Source organism: Lonchura striata, chromosome 8 (assembly GCF_046129695.1).
Source record: "Lonchura striata isolate bLonStr1 chromosome 8, bLonStr1.mat, whole genome shotgun sequence".
In the NCBI taxonomy this organism is placed as follows: domain Eukaryota; kingdom Metazoa; phylum Chordata; class Aves; order Passeriformes; family Estrildidae; genus Lonchura; species Lonchura striata.
The window spans coordinates 23,248,253-23,269,613 of record NC_134610.1 but is presented as its reverse complement, the minus strand read 5'-3'; the positions used below and the strand labels follow the sequence as shown (position 1 = coordinate 23,269,613).

At 34.9% G+C, this 21,361-nt stretch overlaps 1 protein-coding gene across 3 annotated transcripts in view; it reads left to right on the top strand.

The window, feature by feature from the left end:
- The window catches only part of CCDC141 (coiled-coil domain containing 141), a 56,135-nt gene extending 39,598 nt beyond the window's left edge, over positions 1–16,537 (top strand). The window contains exons 21-29 of one of the 3 annotated variants that reach the window (XM_077784827.1): positions 426–535; positions 2,440–2,538; positions 3,160–3,243; positions 6,036–6,922; positions 8,859–9,031; positions 14,760–14,914; positions 15,005–15,134; positions 15,217–15,382; positions 16,483–16,537. In XM_077784827.1, coding sequence (XP_077640953.1) covers positions 426–535; positions 2,440–2,538; positions 3,160–3,243; positions 6,036–6,922; positions 8,859–9,031; positions 14,760–14,914; positions 15,005–15,134; positions 15,217–15,382; positions 16,483–16,537 — 1,859 coding nt within the window. Of the gene's footprint in view, positions 1–425; positions 536–2,439; positions 2,548–3,159; positions 3,244–6,029; positions 6,923–8,858; positions 9,032–14,759; positions 14,915–15,004; positions 15,135–15,216; positions 15,383–16,482 lie in introns of all 3 variants that reach the window. The other 2 variants (XM_077784828.1, XM_077784829.1) reach the window with 2 other exon arrangements.
- The last annotated feature ends 4,824 nt before the right edge of the window (positions 16,538–21,361 follow it).

The window sequence follows — 21,361 nt, the reverse complement described above, 5'->3', positions numbered from 1 at the left end:
GACAGAACAGATTTTTGACAACACCTTATTAGGAAGACCGGGAGAAAGAAGTTGCTTTGATGGCCTTTAAGTCATTACATTGGAAAACCCTTCTCCAGCCTTTGTTCTGTATTCTTATAACAGGGATCTAAGTGCCTCCTAGTTATAGAATGTAGCAATGAGTTTAGGGGACACTTTATGAGGTCAGCATCTTTTAAAGCAGTATTACTAACCAGACAGAAGACCTGCAGAAACTATGAGGATTCATCTCAAATAAGCTAGTATGAGCTGGGAAAGCACATTACTATGAATGACAGAATTCCTCCCGCAGAACAAAACACAGAAAAATGTGTTTATTGTAGTACCTTGGGGTAACAAATTACACGGATTGTTGCATGTCTGTTTGAAGCATTCTGCTTTACTTCTGTGTTGTTTTGCCTTTGTAGGTATTGAAGAAGGAAAGAAGTATGTAGAAAAAACTGTATTAAAGTATGAAGAAATCATGAATTCTGTTGATGGGTTGTGCAGATCTCTGAGAGAACTTAAGGAGATAAAGGTACTTTTTAAAACTGGAGAATGTATTGCATCTACATCAATTTATTTTATTTGGTGTCTGAATCAGTGCTTCTAGTGAGGATCATCTGTGGTAGCATGAATTACTTAATTGTTCACTTTTCTGTTACTTTAGGTAATGATTGTAATGAATCAATGAAGCGCTACTTGTTGAGCACTAAATATTTCTTCTGAGTTTCTTTTTCTTTGCCCCTTTCAAAACTGTTACTCCTTTCAAGAAACTTTTAGGAGAAAATGTTAAATTCTATTTGAGTATCTAGCAAATACTTTTTTTTTTCATACTTCTTCCTTTGATATTGTAATATACATAACTGTAGAGCTACCAAATACCAACCAACCTCACTTGGCTTCCTCTTGGAAAAGACATCCTGAAAAACAAGTTGTGTTATGGCCAAAGTAATTTGAGTTAGAAATGCCTTGGTTTTATATAAATATTTAAGAGAACAGTATTTTTAGTTTAATGTTCTGCTAAATGGCTGTAGGTGTAATTAAATGTAACATATTAACTGAGGAGGAATTATAGAAGCCCGGTGATGGGGTAGATAATTAAGACTCTGTCTACTCCACCCCCCTCCATTCTCAAAGTAATATCTGAAAAACCTTCTGCATGCAGCAGCAGCTCCTGTGAAGTGGGAAAATTAAGATGCTTAAATATCATGCTTTTGTTGGTACTGCATGTTGTTTCACTTTTCTTTGATGGAATTATACTATAACATTGACAAATGCTGAAATTATCCATTAATGCACTTTAAAGGAGTAAGAGATGCCAAAAATATACATGAATTCCAAAGGTCATTAGGTGAATGGGAAGGCTTTGTCTTGCACTGTGACCATATAGAAACCTCAACATAAATACCGTTTCCCATCCCCATTAGTGTATTTCATAAACACTATTGTGTGCAGGACATTAGTCCCAGGTTCTGTCAGAAGAGGGCTTGAACCTTCCATCTTTTCTACAGCAATGTTTTATGAGCTTTTCAGGACAAGTAGAATTTCAAACTAATTTTACTACCTAATTGTCCACAACTATTTTAAATTTATTTTTTTTTTTTTTTACATTATGTGATGTTCCAAGATTTAAAAACTAATATTCCTATTGAACATTTCCAGAATATATCAATTATCAATGTCTGTATCTTATGAAGAATAAATAATTCAGCAAATTGTCTGTGCCATCTGTATGGAATACCAGGACCATAAATTGAGTTTCACTTCCTGTTATTTTTAAAGCATGACAAATTAAGGGGAAATGTATTACATAATCTTTCCTAATTTTACATATATTTTGAAATCTGTGTAAGTCTTCCATGACAGTTTTGAAGGATTTATCAAGTCTTCTTAAAATACATTATGGTTGTCCAGATTTCTATTTCTATGTTTTATGCTTAGACCACATTCTTCCATTTCCACCATTAAAAAAAAAATGATTATAGATGCTCACAAATGTTTCTTTCCACCCTAGGACTGTTTTCCTGCAATCCTGATATTATTTCTGACATTGTTGTTTGTTGTCTTTTTTCATATAACAGTGTTACTTAATCCTTTATTCCCCCTTACTGAGCCTGTGTATAAATTAGTTCATATTCCTCAGATTCTTGATTAGCCACTGGAATTCTTCAGTCTTATACACTGAAGAATTATAGTCTTCTCTAGTTTCCCTGCCTTAGAAAAGATCCTGTCAGCTTCAAAAAATGTTGTCATTGTTTTTCCAAGAATAAATTTATTGGATTTTGCTGCATTTTTTGCCATAAGCAATTTACACCTGTGCTGATGACAGATTTTCACTTCCATGCTTTCTCTGTTGTACAGAGCATAAATCAGTGTAGAGCTAAAAATTCCTACCTTCTAAAGTGTATAAACTTACTTAATTTTCTCTTCATGTGGCAGAAAGTTGATGTTTCTGAAGAGCTGATTACTGTTAAAATAGAAGAAAGACATGGTCAAGAAACATGTGAGATTGTTAAAGAAGTGGAGCAAAACCAGCAGGTTAGTTCAGTTAATTGTTTTTTTAAAAAAGTAGAACTCTTTCTTAAAAGACTCTATGCATTGCTAAAAAGGTTCTTGTTTTTCAGTCTTAAAGCCTTCATTTGGATGGGTGTTATCAGTGCAGTCTTGGTCAATTGTTTTTCAGTTATTTTCAGTTACCCCTTTCCCTTCTAACCAGTCCACATATTCTCCCCTATGAATATTTATTTTTTAACATTTTTACATGCCTGTATATATCCCTTTCTTTTCTAAAAACTATTCCTTTTGTAACCTTTTAACAATTTTCCTTTGGTCCTATCGCCACAGTATTCTTAATGTAAAGGTCCTCTTTGTGACCAGTCCTTCTTGAAAAAGAGAACTTGTTGAATTCTCTTCTTTAAAAAGAAAACCTAAGGGAATATAAGTAATAGTAGAGACTGCTTGATAGTATTCCCAGACCTCTAGACTTCTTATAATGCCTAGATACAAGTTAGGGCAAGATTTGATTTATAAGTAATATTCTATGAGAGAAATATAGCTCAGAATTTGAACTAAATAATGGTGGAAATGCTGTTTATTTGCTGAATTATATAAAGTATTAATTGGGAAAAAAAGTGGGATTTTAAAACATTTTTCTTTCAGATGGCACCAGCTGAATTGCTTGCAAATTCAGAAAGCATTGGTGAGAAGAGAAGCAATACTCCATGTCCCGCACGCACTAAACAGGTATGTGCTGTTCATATCAATTTACCTTTGATCAGATTGATGGGCACCACTGTGTACTCTCAAGGGAATTCTAGTCCTTAATTTGTTGTGTATCAAAAGTGAGGACTATTTTTGTATTGGTAAGCTTTGGTTATATTCCCATTTGCAGTATTACCAAAAACCTGACAAAACAAGCACATTGATTCAGTTTAAAGACAGTGTGAATAACAGGAAACAGAGAATGATGGAACACAACTGCAGCTGTCAATAGTTCAGTAGGAAATCATGCCAAATATAATTTGCTTAATATTGGTATGACACTACAGAAGAAATAACAGAACTCACCATCAAATAATTATCTTTATCCTCATCTCAAAACACTCAAGCTGGATTTCAGTTGCTAGGACTCCCTACATCAGAGATCATAAATAATCCAAAGTAGAGATTGCATCCATGTTGAGGACAATTCACAAAACATAAGAAAATACTGAGTATGTATTTAGAATTATAAAAATCCAGACAAACATATTTTATTCATGGATATACAATGAAAGTTTCCAAATAATCAATGGATAAATCAAATCTTAGAAGTACAGGCAAAGCAAAGCAGATCTATGTTTTATGTGATTAATTACTTTAGCTTAAAGAATATTTTGAAGTCTTGGGATCCTGGACATAAATGTAAATAATTTCCTATGTAAAATAGTCTGATAAATTGGTGCGGGTTTAAGCCTTGGAAAGGTAGGATCCATTGATAACAGATTTAGAGATCTAAAAATGCCATTTTGCAAACTGCTAACACAGACAAATACTGCAAGATATTAAACAGTGATGTTTTGTAGAAATTCAACTCACATAATTCCCTTCAGTTCAATAGAAAATGTCCTGTAATCTGCTGATGAGCCAAAATGAAACCTAATTGATTTTCTTACCTCCAATCCAAGTCAGTGGGAGTTTCAGCATTGACTCGGAGCCCAGATTTCACTCAAAATTTTGAGACTGCTCCAAAGAGTGTCCCTCATGAGAATCACTTCAGCAGATGTCCATAGCTCTGTTTTGCTAACCACAGCTTTGTCAGTCCTCATCAGCCTGAGCCTCAGCTGCCAAGGAGAGAAGTCAAGGGTGTGTGAAACAGCAAATATCTCATGAGGATTGTGGCAGCTACGATGCCTCTACCCTTTTCATCACTCCATACTTCACTTAAAGAAGTAGCAGGTTCATTTCACTAAAGCTTCGGATAGCAGGCCAGCAATCTCTAATTTTGTCTGTACTTCTGCAAGCTGCTTTCCCAGTATTAATTTGCTTCAAATATAACCCTCTTAAAAGTGGGCTAGACCTTCTCATGGCACATTGATCCTCCTGCTTTTTTGGTCTCATGCTGCCAAAGCCTATCTGGCAGCTTGCTCACTCACAGCTCACCTGTCATTCTTTTCCACAGCATTTTCCCCAATGTCTTCTTCCTTCTCTTCAGATGTCAGAGTTGATCAGGGGATGCTCGTGGGCATTTTTATAGTAAAACTTGAACTTCATCTAACAACTGAATTGAATTGTTTAGTAAAATAGACACAGTAAAATCCCAACATGCTTTCAGTCATTTTTTTCATAGATCTGGCATGAATCACAATCCTTTGAAATAACAAATAACTTGTGAAAGCATCTATATTAAAACAAACATGTCTAAAGAATCAAGGCATATATGAGGTTCTATTATTTCTGGGTGTTTAAATTTTTGCACTAGTTGTTAGATTGTATTTAGAGAAGTAAAGGAAAAAGAAAACAAAAACAAATATACCACCACACTCTTGTACTGAATACTGTCAAAGAGACCTGCTTTGGAAACCCAATTTATTAGAGTGGGCAGCAGTGTATAACCCAATTTATTAGAGTGGGCAGCTTATAGGTGATAGAAACAATGCTTAGTAGATTACATATTTGTGTACAGAACTCAGCAAAGAGAGAGTAGCTAAAGGAAACATTATGCACACCTTTGCTGAGAGCCTTTGCACAAATGAAATCAATCTGAATATGTGATTACATTCACGCAAAAATCAAGAGGCAGAGAAGTAATTAACAAAGCAGATGACTTTGATGTGCTTTGTGATTAAAATTAATGCACTTATGCCTACCCAATTCTCTTTGAAACATGATGAGAGGGTTGTTTGTTTTTTTTTCTGGATCCAAGCTAACATAAAAATAATTTTTGCATTTCTTTTCTTTTAATATTTGGGAGGATCTTTTAACAGCTGGCAAAGTAAAAAAAAAAATATATATATATAAAATGCTCAGAAAATGTTATAGAGATGTTGGCTTAATTATTTAACTCTTGACTGACAACTTTTTTCTGAAAGGAACAAGTCCAGCAACTTGGCTGTTAATATTTTTTTTTTTTGCTGTGTAACTGTGTCCCCTTTAGATGTAATTAGGCCAACCACACCTCCTCTTCCACCACATTTCCCTGGCAAATGCTCATATAAACATAAGCTACAGTAAATCCACAGGTTGCTCTTTGTTTATGGAAAGGTACATTCTGTTTTATTGTTACTGTTGTAATAAATGCTTATACATAATATAATGTTGTAATAATGTTTTCTAGGATCTACTTGAACAGTTTGAAATTCCAGTAAGCTGCTGCAACATTTTCTGACAAAGGGTCTTTTGCCCCATTTCTTGCTACCTCTCAGAATACATCAAGCTGAATTAGAAGAAATATTTTTGCTAGATTTTGCATGACAAGGGCAGGTATTTAATCATAACTCTGTCTTTGTTTTTTCTTTTTCTTCTTTCCTTTCTTCTCTTCCCCCTCCTAGCCTGAGGAGAGGAAGATGTTGGCTGATATTTCAGTTATCTCTCCAGCTGGTGAGGATCTTGTTTCACAGGATACAGAGCTGTCATCTTCAGCCAAAGAGGATAGTTTACAGACTGAATTCCTGGCGGAAGAAACACCCTCTGGAGATGAATATGAATGTATATCACCTGATGATATATCTTTGCCACCGCTTTCTGAAACACCAGAATCCAACCTCTTACATTCTGAAACAGAGCTGGAAGAGCAGTTCTGTTGTAGTTCTCATAGTCTGCATGTCAATTCCTATAGCTTGCAAATGCAGAAAACCACTAGAACAGTAAAACTGATGGAAGCACCTGACCTCTTAACAAATTCTGCTTTTGCTGATGCTACAAATAATAGAACGGAAAGCCCATCAGATCACTTTCAAAAGTTTTGTATCTCTTTCACAGATTCTGGTCCAAAAGTCAGAGCAGTATCTCCTTTGACTTGTAGCTCACAAGGAATATCTGAAACTAGTGCTGCTTCCTACCCTATAAAAGCCAAACCAGTAGATAGCATGATGAGTGAAACATGCAAAACACATTTACAACACCTTGAACTTCATAAAAGCATGGCAGAAATGCAAGAAAAATTGCATGCTTTGAATAACTGTACTAAACCCCAGGGCAGGCTGCATGCTTTGCCTGATGCATTCTCAGGTTTCGTGTTTCAACCAGATGCCACCAGAAGCTGTCAGAGGCAGATGGTTACCCGAGAAGAGATTAAAAGTCCTTCAGAAAAGAACAGCATGGCCAGCCTAACTGGACAGGCACCTAACTTCTCCCGGCTTCTGTCTAACAAAACCGTCATGGAAGGTTCTCCAGTAACTTTGGAAGTAGAAGTAACGGGATTCCCAGAGCCTACACTGACATGGTGGGTAGCTTGCAATGAGAAGTAGCAAATATACCTAGTAGTGAGCCACCATGAACTGCTTATAACCAAATAAATTCTTCTGTAGGCTAGAATAAAAGGTTTGTATCCTTCTCCTCCACACTTCTGCATGATTTCCACCTTCAGAATTGTTTTCAACAATTAACCATCTTGAAATAATCTCTCTATCAAATTTCAGGAATGAGAGTATCAAAGTACTGCAAACATATCCAGTGTTTACAAGCAAAATCAGCATACAGTTTTCATAATCTGGAATATGGCATTCTACTTGTTCAATGCCTTCTTAAACCATTGCATACTTGAGATTTACTATAAATAAATTCACCTCCTCTTTCCCAGGCTCTGGGCACTACGTATGGACAGAGACATAGATGTGCATGCACACTGAAATATCTATGTAGTCACTATGTAGATGGGGACACAGTTACACATATGTGAAAGTCAGGTATCAAAACTAAGGTTGCATGTTTAAAAACCCCACCTAAATATCTACACTAAGGGAATCAGTTTTGTACCATGTATTGGTGTGCATGGTCTATCTCTTAATTGCTACATGTCTATTTAGATTACTTTATTATTGGATTTGTGAGAAATACAGATGATGTAACATAAATGTCTGAACTCTAAAACTTCCCTGCCAAAGGGAACAGGGACTGAAAGAAGGACAGGATTTTGAGATTTTTTTTCATAGTTCTATATGTTGTGACATGTATTCCTTCAATTTTACCTCATTTGTCTTTTCTCCACTTATTTCATTAGTCTTTCAAAATGGAGGCCTTTCTTTTAATGTATTAAAATTAAATATGCCTCTTATTGGAAAAAAATTTATGTTATTATTATTATTGCACATTTAAAGAATTAAACTGTATGTTTTTGTTAAACTGAAATTTTTTTCAGTGGCACTGAGAAGAATACTGGACACTGAAACCTTGGTGCTATACTTTGTTGGTATCAATAAAGTTAGCTTGTTTTAAATACCAGTATTGTACAGACTGGAGAGTATTATTGGTGAAACGACATTCATTTTATTGTAAGAAAGCATTAATTTAGCCCAAAAATATATACACCATTAACAGGCTTTCAAAAAGACATTAACATTACTAACATTCTTTCAAAAAGATAGCATTCAAGTGGAATAATTTTGAAAATTAGAAATTTGTGAAAACAGAAAAAAATATTGTTTTAATTTAAAAATCACCAATAACATGTATTTTTGTACTGGTGTAGAAATTTCTTTGGCTATACATATAGAAAAATATTTTCATGTTTGTGTTAGGTTAAATGTAGCCTATGCTGAAACATAGGCTGGGGCAAGGAGAGCCAGAATTTTCTCTAATTTCCATGTTTAAATCAGAAGTGAATACCAATACATCATGACAGATCCTTAATTGTTAGATTATGGCACAAGTTTGCTGAAGTAATTCCTGATGCATTTTTCTATCCTGTTTGACGATGTGAGCTAAAATGTTAAGTGGGCTGGGATGGAGGAAGGTTCTTGGCTGTCTTTTATGCAGAAGATGCAAGTTTATAAAGTTTGTTTGTTGATCCTTTGGAGCCTATTCATGAGTTGGATATGGACTGACTCAAGACCTCATTAGCAAAAATATCTCAGGACAAAACTGAGAGCCCAGGCCATCATGTTACCTCTCTAATACTGCAGTGAGAGAATTGTAGCTTGTATGTTGAAAACCATTTTCAGAACCAAATTTTCTACTGTTAAGAATGTATTGTCCTATAATTTGCATTGTTTAACTGTTCATGCATATTGACAGACTAAGTTTAAAACTGAGAAATGAGAGTAAAGCAGTTCTCTGTCCCTTACTGTTACTGTAGTGTTACAGAGATTGTCTAAATTTGCAAAGTTCGGTGTGGAATGCAGTGATAAAACTCTGACTTGAAAACTGACTCTCTGCTTTAGGTACAAGAAGGGCCAGAAACTGTCTGCAGATGAGCACTTAAAGCTTTTACAAAAGGAGACAAAGCATACTTTGTTCATTCAGAAGGTGTGTGATAAAGATGCTGGCCTCTATGTTGCTCGGGCTAAAAATTTGAACGGCACTATCTCCTCAAGTGCCATTCTTCACGTGCAAGGTAACAGGCCACTTATTGCAAGAATAGACTGGATAATGCTGTGTGTCATCTATATTAGTGTATCACTAATGTACTGGCTATTCACAAAATAAGTACAATATTGACTGCACTGGACTTAATTATCACATGTTGAATTTATTTTCTTACACTGCATTTTCATAATATGTACCAAACCACTTTTTATGGCAAAATGGATATGTTGCTTGTTTCTTTATTGCCAGTATTCTGTGTTTATTCTACTTTCTAATAGTGATGTTGACATAAAAGTTTTACAAAGATTTTTCTAGAATCTGAGGCTGAGTTTTGCTTTCTAAAAATGTAGGCATTCCAAAGCACTGGAAACAGTTTTATGGTTGTAGGTTTTAAATGTCAGTATAGAGCCAGGTAACGTGTTCAGATCATTGTATATTTTGGAATATGTCTTCTCCTGGGATAGGGTGTGGAAGGTGTTTTAAACGTCAATTGTATTTTTTCCAGGCACGTATTTGCTTGTATTCATACAAAAAAAAAAAAAAAAATTTAGGACAAAGCTTCTTAGGGAAGGTATCAAACCATTCATGATTGAACTAATATATATCAGATTTAAATCTGTCTCAGCCCAGCATACAGTCTCCACAAAGGAAAGCTGCAGTAGTTCAATAGAGTTGTGATTGTGCTACAGAACGGACCCAGAACCATCAGGATTCGTGTAAGTGGCATCTAGGACATAATAGAACCAATGTTTATAAAATGAAACATTCCAACATTCCACTATGCTTAAATAGATGTCTGTAATACTTTCTCTGCCTTCTTACAATGTAAAGGTACAAATATTTCTAATAATCCTCTAAATTGTTAGTGTACAAGAAAGTTAATAACTTATGAAGTGAGCATTTGCATTCATTTGAATTTTTTAATGCACTGATTTCAAACAGAATCAACCATATCAGGGAAATATCCAAAAGTGTATACGAATTTTAGAAAAATTAAAAAAAAAACAAAAGTCAGTCAAACAGAATTTTCTTTTAAATTCAGAGCAGTAAATCCAAATCAATGCTTTGTTCATCTACAGTTTATATTTCCTTCTTGACAAGAACAACCACAAATATATTTTTTATTGAAGTTCTAATTTGTTTAACTATTACATAACAATGATGTAATTGTGCCAGTGGAAGACTCAATTTATAAATCCTCAAATATAATGTCATTCTTCAGCCTCAATATTTGTTGCATTTATGCAGTAAAAAGAGTTGACAAACAGCTACATGATTTTTCCTGCATCTTTTGATTACCAGCTTTTGTGTTACAATTGCATTGCTGTGGAAAATATTTAAAGAGGAAGTATTTACCTTCTCTTGCATAATTTGCTGGAATAAAGTAAACCTTTTACTGTGTAGCATGCTATGAAAAGAATATATATTGTATTTGCTGAGGGTCAGATATTTTGGCCTAGTGATTGCAACATTTAAAAAAGGAAAAATTCTCATGATATAACCTCACAGCAATGAGAGGGAGCAGGAGGAGGAAGTGGTGAACAGATGGGGAACACAGTAAGTTCTAACTTGGCATTACCCTTAATGAACCACTTTCTAAGTTCAGTAATCTCCCAAAAATATAGATTCATAAAGATTTTCTCAGGTATAAATTTCACCTGTTTTCCTGCAGTGTATTTTCCATTTCACAATAAAGGTAATTTAGATCTTAATAAATCATTGTATAAGTATATAATACCTTTTGTTTGTTTGATTCTTAAAGATTTCCTCTGAGAATTTGACAGTTTCTGTGAATTTTAGGTAAACAAAAGTTGATTTTGTGAGTGTGTTATTGCATCTACTTTCAATCAGGAATAGCTTTAAATGCAGTTTTTAATGGGTGGATATCAGCCACAATTTTAATTGCTGCAAGAAACAAGATTTCAAAAAGAATGCTTAGAGATACTGAATTCACAGCAGGACTCTGAAACTCTCATGGTTTTAATGTTCTGCTTTGTAAACAAAGACATAATCAACACTGGTTACTGCTGTGCTGGCAGTCTGGATTTAAATACCCTTTATTTAAGGACTCAAATGAGTATTTAAAAAAAATTACTGGAAAATTCCAGCTGTGTTCTGTTTAGATAATCTAAAAAAAAGGGGGGGGGGGGAGGGAAAGGAGTGACTGTGATGTTATCTAATGATGCACTAGTATTTCTTTGAAGGAAAAAACCACTCATTCTGTTGCAGCAATAATCTTAACATAATGCTTCCCACTCTGATTGTATTTTTTAAAATGCTTTACCTCTTCCTTCTTTTAACCATACTGTAGAGCAGGGAATACATCTGGGTGTTTTGTATGGTACTGGTTCTTTCTTGGTTCACAACACTGACTTCCCCTCATTGCACTCAGTTTTGAGGCTATAGTTTCTTCAGGATCCCAAAATGTTTACATCTTCCTGATGGCTCCCTTATAGTGAAGATTTAAGCCTCAGTCCCCCCATCCTTAGAAGAAAGACATTAAGTATATAACTAACCTACACTGCCTTCCTTCTTCCCCATATGAAGACACCTTTAAGAAAATGGTGAAAGATACTGCCTGACTACAAGACATGGAGTCGTGTGAAGGGGTGTTTACACAGGGTACCTAAATTTGGAGGGGAAAGGAATTAATTATTTTAATTTTTCAAGAGAGGCAGCCTGATGTCACAGGTTTGAGTCAGTAGGCAGAGGGAGGATGAGACATTACCCAGATTGGATCAAATGTGGCTGGAGCTGCAAAGGAGAAGGTGAGTTCCTCTCAAATGACTGGTAAGGTATGCTTACTTCTGCACCTTTCTCTGGAGACTTTTCTAGGGTAAAGGAGTAATTTTTGTGTGTGTGTGTGTTATGATCTGTGGTCTAGAGGAACTGTGTCTTGAAAAATTACTGCCAAGACTTTAAAGAGGTTACATATGGTATTCAAGGAGACTGGAGCTCTGGGGTTATGGATATTTCAGATCAATTGAGTCATGACACCTGCTTAATATTCCTAATAAAGGAATCCTTCTGTTTGTGTTAGGAGCTTGACTGAGACAAAATCTCCAAACAATAAAGTGTGCTGTCAATTTAGAGTAATGCTGAGCAAATCCAAAGTCTCTAAGCAGCACGGTGGGAATCTGCCTAACCTAAATTCATAGACAAGACAGGGGAAGTTCATAAAACTGCTAATTTCACATTTCAAGACACCAGAGACTGGAAATTACATGCCTAGAATAAATAGATTGACAATAACTGTGAAGCAATTTAATTTAAAAAGTAGCTGTTAAAACCAATTTGGCTTGACCTGCACACCTGTGTGTAAGAGAGACTTTAGGCAGGGGTGAACGCAGTGTAATAGACAGATGAAGGTGAACTTTTCTCCTGCAGTTTTAGCATTGCTTCAGGTTGATGATTTTTCTGTGCTTATTCACCAGTTTGCAGCATAATTCTACTGGTTCCTACAGAAAATTCATGGAATATTTGATAGTTGACAAAATTATTGTCTGCAGCTGTAAGAGTGGTATTTCAGTACCACTGTCTAGCTGATTATTTTTCTCACAATGGAAGAACAGATCTGTTCTTTCTAACCTGTGTGGATGGGATCATGGGATATCCAGCCAAGAAATAATTTGCAATTAACAAATTGTATTCTGAGTTTTTGTTATGATATCATGCAAAAACCATTGGTGAAATATAACCATTCTATTTTGAAGGTTGCTGTCAAATGATAAAATCTTTTTTTACAGCAGGCTTTGTTGAGGTAAAGCCTGTGCCTGAAAGAGTTGTAAGAACTTCATGATTTTATTTGCACATACCTTTGCTCTCTAGAAACTGAACCTTTTACTTTTTGTGTTCTGCTGCCTTACTGATATAAAGTCAAGATGTGGTCTGATCATTATTACAGTCACCATTCCACTCAGATTTTTTTTTTCTTTGATTTGTAAAAATCATTTTGGTATCAGATTCAACATGAGTACACAAGGCAATCCAAACTGCACAAGTTATGGAATCCAGCCAAAATTATCCCAAGGAGCCACTGAAGCCCACTTAATGTTTTCCACTGGAATACTAGCTAATCATGTTCTATTTGTGACCTGTTGCTAACTGCCTGCAAAGAGTAGGCAGGGATGTAAACTTGGTTCTCTTGCTTGAAGTGAAGCTGGAGATCTCAAATTTCTGGGCTTCAGGTGCATGCAATGCAATGGGGGTGGCAGCTTGCACATGCTAACCTTCAACAGCTAAGAACTGAGTTGTTGGAGCTGCTCTGGCTGGCTAATAGAGAGGTCACACAAGGTTAGCACCAGTATGGGAGAGCAAAACTTACATTCTTCTGCTTTGCCTTGGTGCCTCAGTCCTGCAGTACCTAGGAAGAATATGAAAGCAGATAAGCTTGAAAGCTTATTGGAACTACGAGCTCACTTAAGAAGCTAATTTATTAATACAGTGGTCAAAATGTCTGCCTCGTGATGCCAGCAGGCCCACAGTTGGCAAAAATAGCCTTTGGCTCAATATATTTGGGTCTAGAAGTTGATGGGCACCTGTGTGAAGTAAGTTGATATTTGTTTCATAATAACATAAAGAAAAAATTTTCATCCTTAAACAGTGGAGTTATGGTGTCATGGCAGTTCCAAACCTTTCTATTTTGGAGAAGGCCAGTGATAACCTTTGTCAAATATTTTGGAAATGTAGTACAATTTATACTAAAGAGGAAGGAGGACACATTCTTTATGTGATAGAGATGCAAAAAGAGTTTTTATTGTAGGGTGTCTTTGTGTGTTCTTCTTGTGTTAACATCTTCTGCTTTACATTCCCTGTGTCAAGAATACTTAGTCAATTCTGAGCTTGTCTTCTCTTTTTACTGCAACCTCATAGGTGGAATATAAGTGGAACCTCAGGTGGTAATACAATGATTCAATAAATCCAGCTTTACAGGTCATTAAGTTACATGTCACAGAAAGCAATGCTTTTATTCAGTACAAACTGATGCTGATGATCAAAATCTCTTCAATTTTGATGGGTTAATTTGTATTGATCAGTCCTTGTAGTGGTTCAGGTGTCACCTGTCCTTCCACAGTTGGCATGAGGCTAGCACAAAATAAATCTCACGTGCTTTAGGTATTGCAATAAAAAACAAATTACTTGCCCATCCTTCATCTGAACAAAATTTGTACTGGATGATGTGGTAACACATGGTTTCAATATTAATGACAGCCAAAATAATGATGTGGTCAAAGCTGTAGAGAGGCATAATTCTGCCCTTCATATATGTTGCAAATACCAATTTTCTAAATCTTTACAATAACTTTTTTAAAACTAAAATAATAGAGGGGGGGAAATGAAGAAATGTGATGTACAAGAATGCACTAAATTATAAAATTTGCTCTCATGACTTTGTCACTTTAAATTTGTGTGGAATGATTAATCTTCCACCTTCGTTGAAGCAATAATTGACACAGACTTGCTTAATATCGTACCAAACAATATAATTCTTTACCACTTCCACAGAACTAATACCACTATGCTGATGCATGAAATTCTTGGGTGCTTAAGATCCATGTTTTTTAACAAATGTTATATTAGCTAGATAAATTATATATGACAATTGTCTTGCAAACAAGTTATTCTGAGTTCCAGGCATCAGTAAAGGCTCTCTTTGTCTTCCAATGTGATAAACTTTGCCAGAACAGATTATTTTCTTCAGTTGCTTTAGCTGTCTTTTAAAACACAATTAATACTGATTTTTTTTTTTTTTTAAGTACAAGGAAAACAGCCAAACTTCATACAAAAGTTTGGACATAGAACTCTGCAGGAAGGAGAAGATTTAATCTTGCATTGCACTATACATGGAAAGCCCAAACCACATGTCTGCTGGACAAAGGATGACATCCAAGTGGTATCTGGAGATATCAGTGTATGTTTTAATGTTCTTGAAATTTTTCTTGGGAGAAAAATTTGTTTTATGGTGCTAACTATCCCCTATGTATATTCTCTTGTTTTACAGACTGAGAAATTAGGAGATACCTATTACCTTTTAAAAAGAAATGTAGTCCTTGCTGATACTGGGAAATACATCTGTGTTGCCAGCAATGAAATTGGAAAGGCTCACTGTTCTGCTTTTGTGACGGTGATAGGTGATTCCTCCTGCCAGCTGCATGCTTTTTGGCACCCTCTTGCCTTATTACATGAGCAACTAATGGACGTATTTTGTTTCAGAGAAAAATAAACCCCCGCACACGTCCAGTGTAATGCAGGCTAAACCAGAATGTGAAGATGGATACTTTTCAGAAGAAGTGAATGTCACCACAGCAGAGCTAGTACAAGCCCAGAACACACCATGTGAGGGAGAAGAAAGGCCAGTGGCTAAATGTACTCCAGTAAGGTAACTTGCATCTTACTCCATGCTGCAGCTTGTTCTACTGCAACAACTGTAACAACCTTAATTTAAAAAGCACACATCACTCTTCCTAATTTATGAATTTCTATGTTATGTGCATAATACGTGACTCCCTTTTTCACTTAATTCTTCATCAAAAGATGTGTAATTTTTAGATCAAATAACTAGTAATACATTAGAAAATTGAGCCTGTGCAAGGTATTTATGTTTATTGTATATTTATGTATTTATGTTTAGTGAAATTTCTTTTGAAATCTAGTCATCTTAATCTAGATATTAAAGTAAGATTGAAGAGTTTAAAACACAAAGTACTACAGAAGTGCAAATTGATGCAGTTATTTGAAGTTTCATGAGCAGAATATATAAGCGAGGTTATTCTGAAGAATAAGTAGCAATCCTAATAAGACAGGAACTGTTGTTATTCCTTAATTGATTAAAGATAACAATGCTTCCCACTGTGCAATTTCAGATTAAATAAATGAGATACATGAAGTCACTAATCCCTGTGACTTTCAGCACAGGATGAATTCTTGCCTCATTAATATAAAATTCTGATAAGAATGAATATAAGATTCTGATAAAGAAGAAAGCATTTTTGTCTTTAAATTTCTAAGGTTTATCTATCTAGATTTAGCACAACATGTAAACATAAAGGAAAGGTTTTGCACATGTTGATTCAAAAGCTTTGTCCTTTTCCTTGTGAGCTGCCTGCACACTTGGCTTCATGGCATTGATCCCACATACTTTGTTCAGGGATTTTTTCCATATTACTGTGCTATGGCAGTTATTCATAAGTAAAAACTGACATGAAAGATCATCATAATTTTATGTAAGTCACACAGAGAATTCAGTATGATTTAAACATGTAGACTGTATGGGTTAGATTTATCCTAATTTTTTCTCTAATCTTCTGTTGTTTGTAGATAGTATATTCTGGTCAGTAAGATGAGATTTAGAATATTTTATATTCTCTCTGTAATCACAGTTTTTTTCATCTCTAATCTTTTATTTTCACTAGAACACAAAAAAACTGTCTATGCCACCATTAAAAATATGGGCAATATTAACTGACATTTTTCAAACAGGTTTAAAGAGAAACTTTGGTTTCAAGGAGTGCATCTTGAACTTGACAGGCCATAAGAGATTCACTTCAATTTCAGACATGATCCCATTCTTCTGCCTGATGCAGTGGAACAGAAGATGGACTGAACAGCAAGATGCCTGATTCCTGAGCATGTTTGTGGTGTTTGCTGTGTCCATTAGTAGAGATTGGCCATGGGTGAGGAACAGATGAATTTTGGGTGCTATCCAATATATATCTAAATTTTTATTTTGTTTCTTTACAAATAAATCATTATTAAAATTCACCTGTGCACAGCATTTATTAGGCAGTGATTTATAATTTCTTTTGGGTCTTCTCTGGATTGTTGGACAAATCTAACAGAAGGCGATGATGAAGAAAAGAAACATTCTCCTTAAAAATTACAGATCTCCTTGGTGATTCACTAGTACCCACTATTGTATTCTACAAATTCCATCAGTGGTATTAATTTCATATTTCATATCAATAGGTCTTCCCACTAGGTAATATAAGAATTAGGATTTAAAACAAAATTATCTGTTAACTACAGAATTCTTCAGTTTATTAGAGTGTTAATTGTCATATTTCTAACAGCTTTGAGACATATTTTGGAGGTCAGCCACCAAAAGGAGTTGTCACTTATATTAGCAAATCTTTTCTAATGCTTGCTTAGTAGCAGGAAAGTCTTCAGGAAAGAGAAAGTCCCTCTAAGTTAGCATAATGGAGAAGTCTTCCACTGCAATGCTTCTGCTTTCAGGACTAGATTAGTGTGACAATACAGTCCATGTCCAGTTGGTGCCTGCCATTGCAGTTTAAAGGAGTGGACTATGAAGTGATATTAGTGCCAGCTTCAAAGCACATTTTTAGTTTAGACAATGACTCTTCAATAATAGAATTCCTTAAGAACCACAGTGTTTATTCAGGGTAATAAAAAAGCCCTGAACTGGAACTGAATCTTTGGATTTTAGGCCAGTCATTAGCATGACACAGCATTAGCTTTGTCTCCATCTCTTGCATTCAGAGTTTAGGTGTGTTTTCCAATTTATCACAAAGGTTCTTGTAAAGAAAGACAAGGACTTTTGTAGTGTCATCCACTTGTGGCATTTAAAAAAAGGTAGTTCAGGAAAAGCTCCATTTTGGATGGCTGTTTGGCTGCGACAACAGTAAACAAAACAGTTGCCCTTGCAAATAGCAGTTCTTGAGCTTGATCTGCCTGATTCAGATTTTCAAAGTCCTACCTTGGAAAATTTTGTGAAATGATTCACACTTCTAGGACTTCTGCTTCATTGCGCCCTCAACGGCTTAGCCAACACCACAGATACACACAGGTTCCACATGTACTTTACAATTTCATGTTGTCCAGCATTCTGTCATTCTATACATGCATGATTAGACCTGCTGTGGTTTTGCATACCACTGCAATACCCTCACACTTCTCACTGGGAGCAGATAGGGATTTAAGGAGTGCTGCATTTTTGTTCTTCATCCTAGCAGATGTCATCTGTGCAAAACTGGGCCAAAATAACATATTTAAGAATTGCTTCAATCATAATATTAAAACATTAGACATTTTTCTCCATCAAGATGCAGTTTCGATAGCAGAAACTTAAATTTATCTTCAAGTTAAAGAACAGGCAGAGAGAGGAAATGAGCTGGAAAAAAATATCATGTACATGTCTTCACCTGATCACATAAATCACTTGCTTGACGTTATGGAAAAGTCAGTGGCATCCTGCCCACAGAAGAGTCACAAGGCTATGTATATGTGCACATAAATATAGTAGCAGCAGACTGCAGTACTTGCTCTGCATATTTACCCTGTATCTCTCACGGATTTCTCCAAAATGGAATGAAGAAAAGTGTCAAACATCTTACAGATCCTATGCAATTGCCTTTCCCAACTGAGCCCCTCGTTTGCGTGTGTTATTTAGATTTAGAGATATCATAGAAAATACTGTTTCTAACTGTACTTACATTCAGAGGATTGAAAAAGTCCATATCAGATGTCCATCCCCTTCTTCGCCACAAATTATAAACTCCCTAAATGAATATTCTTTTCTCAGCTGGAACCCTTTAGTATAGCATATATGATTTCCTATTTAGAAATTGATCCTGCAAAAATGAAAGTGTAGAGTTCAGTGCTTGCTTTTCTTGGATGCTCATCAAATTTAAAATATTGTGTTCTTTTTGCTTTTCCTTGATTGTTAGACTATGATAAAAAGATTAATATTTGAGGGTTTTTCCTCTTGATTCACAAAACATAACTCAGGAAAAAAAAGTTTTAATGCTTATTTAAATAATACATGGGGCAAACCAGAAATCTGTGTATCTGTTCTTACTTACGGTTTTCTTACAAAAAAAAGAAAAGTGGTGTTTATAAATAAATAAAGATTTATCAACTTTCTTTGGCCAATGAGTAACACAGCTATTGCTTCAACTGTTCCCAGAGAATGGATCCATTATGAAAAATGGTAAGTCTGTTTCTTTTCATTTTACAAATCATAGATGTCTACAGATTTGTTAAAATGTTTCCAAAATTGATGAAATATGTGTATATAATATCTATTAAATGCTAAGGACTCATATCTATTAAATGCTAAGGACATTAAATGCTAATGTCTCAATATTAGATAAAATATATTCCCAGTACAACAATGTTAATTACTGTTTTGTGGAAGAAAATGGAACACTTAATGAGTATGTTCTTTATTCTGGGTGCAGGTTTTGTGAGTAGGGCCTGCTCTCTAAAGTGAAGTGCTGAGAAGGCAAATGTTTTTCTTTCTTCCTTGTTCCATGTGCGTAAATATATGAGGAAGATACATAAAGAAGTAATATACAAGGAAAATTTGTCAAAATTGACATCTATAGATCTCCTTAGGTATTTCAAAGGAGATAAGTGACCCTTATCAACATGAAGGTAGTGAGTAGGAATCCTGATAATGTGCAGTTGCCAGTAAGTTGTTTCCATATGAAACAGATAAACTAATTGCAAAACTCACTTAGTGCCTTAGTTTTGTTTGCTATGTTGGAAGCAACTGAAAGTGCCTTCTTCAGAAACAATTTTTTTGCAAGCAGGTTTTAGTTTGCCTTGAAAACGTTTGATGTATCTTGCATATTCAATTACAGTGGCTCAGATAAGAATCATAAGCACCTTAAAGGCAGCAGCCTTTCAAAAGCCAGTTGCAGCACACAAGCGTGGATATTCTTCTGCATACAATTCAATTTGTATTTGTAGGTTCTGTATTTAAGGTTCTAAAATTTTTCTTAGAAAGTACTGTTTGTAGTATTAGCAGGGAAAGAGAAGTTGATAAGGGTAGTGGAAGTGTGATTTGATTTTAAGTCAGGATTTAGTCATTTAACAATTTAGAATTGTTATTTCCAAGCTTAAAGAAAGTGGGTGGGAGAAAGGAAAGTAATTGTTTTCTAAAGTATATCTGGAAAACTGGAAATTCAACAAGAGTATAATATATCAATATATTTTGGGTTCTGTTTTGTTGGTTCTATAAGGATGTAGGACAGCATTTTTCCAGTGAGAAGTTTTATGTGAAGTTCTATTTCATGACTCTCTTTGTTCGCAGAGTTGATCGAGGAGGGAGTAAAATGAAAATAGTAAATGAAAGGAGAGATAATAGTTATTGCACATGAATGAATGGAAGTGAGAAGTAAGTGAGACAGCAAAAATGGAAGGAGAGAAGGGAATGGGAAAGGTACTTGGTTTTTTTACACAGTTTGCAAATTAGATAGACTAAGGGACCAGGCAAGAAATCAGGATTTATGTTACATTGGGTGTGCAGCTACTGCAGAGTACACTGGTAGTACAACACTAGTAGTGTTTGACAAATAATGACAAAGATAGTGAATTTTTTTTTAAGTATTAGGAAATTCCTCTCAAAAAAGCACAGTAAAAACTTGCTTAGGTGGCACTTTGAAATTTTAAGTGTTCAAGAAATATTACTTTTTTCTTTAAACTCTGACTAGAGTTTTCAGCTTTCAAGGCATCATCATGTGGGCCTTATTAAAGCAGCTCCATGGATCAAGTCATTAGGGTTATTATAATTAATCAAAGTGATTCATACAGAGATTGCAGGTGCCCACATCACAATGTTTCACTGTGTTAAATATCACCTGCTACTCCTTAAATGTGTTGTGGCCTACAATGTACCACATTGTACTAAACATTGGCAATATAGAGTTTATGCTACACACTAAGACTGAAGTCATCCTTCTGATTTTTCTTGTGGGTACACTATGTGACACTAAATATGTAGAAATCATGTGATATTAATGTGACAGAAGGCATATGGGATAAGTAATTCATATTTCCTTGAAGACAAGATAAATATTCCATTGTTCTGAAATTCCATTTCTGTATTTAAAGCAAAAAATTGAGAAGGTATAAACTTTTGTTGGAATGGAAACAGATGATTAGAAGCAAATGTAAAAGTTTAAATAAAAAAAAAGGAACTTATTTTTTAAAATACAACATATTTGTATTCAAATGCAGGAAATTTTTCCCCTTGTAACTTATGATTTTTATCAGTCATTGTTGACTTGATGGAAATAGAAACATGAAATTCTGACCATCTTGACCATCTCAAAACTTCAAAAGTGACAGGTTTGATATTTCTGTCATTTAAAAACTATCATATGTTCCTAAACTTTTTAATTTTTTATTTGATTTAGACATTATCATTAAGCTGGCTGCATTTTTTAAGTGTACAAATACTAGCCTGTGTTTTTCTTCAAGTTTGAATTTTCACTATTTAAGTGTTTCACTACAGAGAAAAACAACTGTTTTCTAATTTAGCAGGCGTCTGTTTAGAAATAGACATACCCTTTACACAAGTTTCTTTGAACAGTTTTAATACATTTTTTTAATACAA